Genomic DNA, 1,737 nt, shown 5'->3' on the forward strand with positions numbered 1-1,737 from the left:
AGTTCTAGAAACGTGACGTCACACTAGTCACGTGACCTCGCTGACGCAACAGTATTTAAGATTTTTGAGAAGACATGCTTTAGTATTTAAAAAGCTAAACTAATGATAGTTCTAGATAATATTAAAACTGTATGAGAACTAATATTTGGTTCAGGCTTCATCAGTTAATTTCCATGTATATTTTGCTAATTCATCGAAATCTAATTATGAAATCATAAAGAATCTTTGACTTTCATTCCTATAGCATTTCTACCAAAAATGAAAGAGAAAACATCCAAAGATAATAACGATGTGTTGGCATCTGGAGATTATATTCAGAATGAAGTAACCAGTAATGATGACAAAATGAACCACACACAGTGGTCCCAGTGGAGTTCATGTAGTCATACTTGTGGAGGTGGGAAACGCACTCGGATAAGATGGTGCAAGGGAAATGTCACATTTTGTTATGGAGATGTTATGCAATTTCAGTTTTGTAACACAGCAGTCTGTCTTGGTTTGTATTACAGTATTAATGAATATTTAAAATTATTTTGTTTTGTGGAAGTAGCATTAGTAGTTTTCAAGGAATATTAGCTGTATAAAAAAATTAATCTCCCAAACAGTGTGTTTGTAAGCCAGAAAATCACTAATTAATATTAAAAAAAAACTTTTATGAGATTTTCAGAAGTATTTTTGCAAAAGCTTCTATTTGGGCTTTTTCCGTAGAAATCAAAGAAATTGTTCTAATAAGATTTGTTTAGACCATATAGTAAACCATGAAGAGATTTAATAATATACAAATGAAACACTCTTGAATCCTTTATTTCTAATAACAAAATTTATATTCAATAAAATTTATTCACACACTCAAAAAATGATGAAAATAGATTACAGAACCTCTCCTGCACATGTATTCTAACTTTTGAAAACAACAGGTTACCTATTGTAGGTAACTTTGAATTACTTAGCTCTTTGTGCTCTACTCTAAAAACAACTTTTCAAAAACTTCTCACAATGGTATGCAAATACGATAAATCTGACTCTCCTATAGAATATATATATGTTGATTATAAAAATATTAACTTGTTTTTCATAGTTTTAATTTGGAATATTTTTGATGCTCTTAACTAGGAAAAGATATTTACTTACTGAAATGGGTTCAGAGGATGGTTACTAAGATGGTTATATTGAAGTAATTGATTTATATTCTATATTCATCATAAGTCTATATGTTTAATAACTTTAATACCAGATGTCAGTTATTGTTACAACTGTTGTCTAGATACCTATTTTAAAGCAATGTTCCACAATAACAACAGTACATTGTTGCCCGATGAAGGTTTCAGTAAGAGGGCCAATAGCTCGCAAATAAAAGTATTTTAATGTATAGAAATGTGTGTGCATAATTCTACATGTTAAGTTACCTACATGTTGAGTCTTAAGCTTGTTTGTTTGTTTGTAATTAAGCACAAAGCTACACAATGGGCTATCTGTGCTCTGCCCACCACGGGTATTGAAACCCGTAGTGGGCAGCATTGTAAGTCTGCAGACATACCACTGTGCTACTGGGGGGGCGAGTCTTAAGCAACAGTTAAGCTGTCCATAATATACACCTGGAAAAAGGTTAAGCACCCCCAAATATTTTTCAGGATTGCTTATTGAAAATAAGGTTTAATTTTCATGATGTTGAGCAATGTTCATAATTTCAAACATAATTAAAAGGATGTGAGCGTTCAGGTGTGACATTTAAATCAG

The 1,737-nt window shown here is 31.6% G+C and overlaps 1 protein-coding gene across 2 annotated transcripts in view; it reads left to right on the plus strand.

The window, feature by feature from the left end:
- The first annotated feature begins 245 nt into the window (after window positions 1-245).
- LOC111088555 overlaps window positions 246-1,737 on the plus strand; it is a 127,716-nt gene continuing 126,224 nt past the window's right edge. For both annotated transcript variants that reach the window (XM_022399035.1, XM_022399036.1), the window contains exon 1: window positions 246-496. In XM_022399035.1, the coding sequence (XP_022254743.1) occupies window positions 259-496 (238 nt within the window). In that variant the 5' untranslated portion in view covers window positions 246-258. The remainder of the gene's footprint in view (window positions 497-1,737) is intronic.

Source organism: Limulus polyphemus, unplaced genomic scaffold (genome assembly GCF_000517525.1).
Source record: "Limulus polyphemus unplaced genomic scaffold, Limulus_polyphemus-2.1.2 Scaffold4004, whole genome shotgun sequence".
NCBI lineage: Eukaryota > Metazoa > Arthropoda > Merostomata > Xiphosura > Limulidae > Limulus > Limulus polyphemus.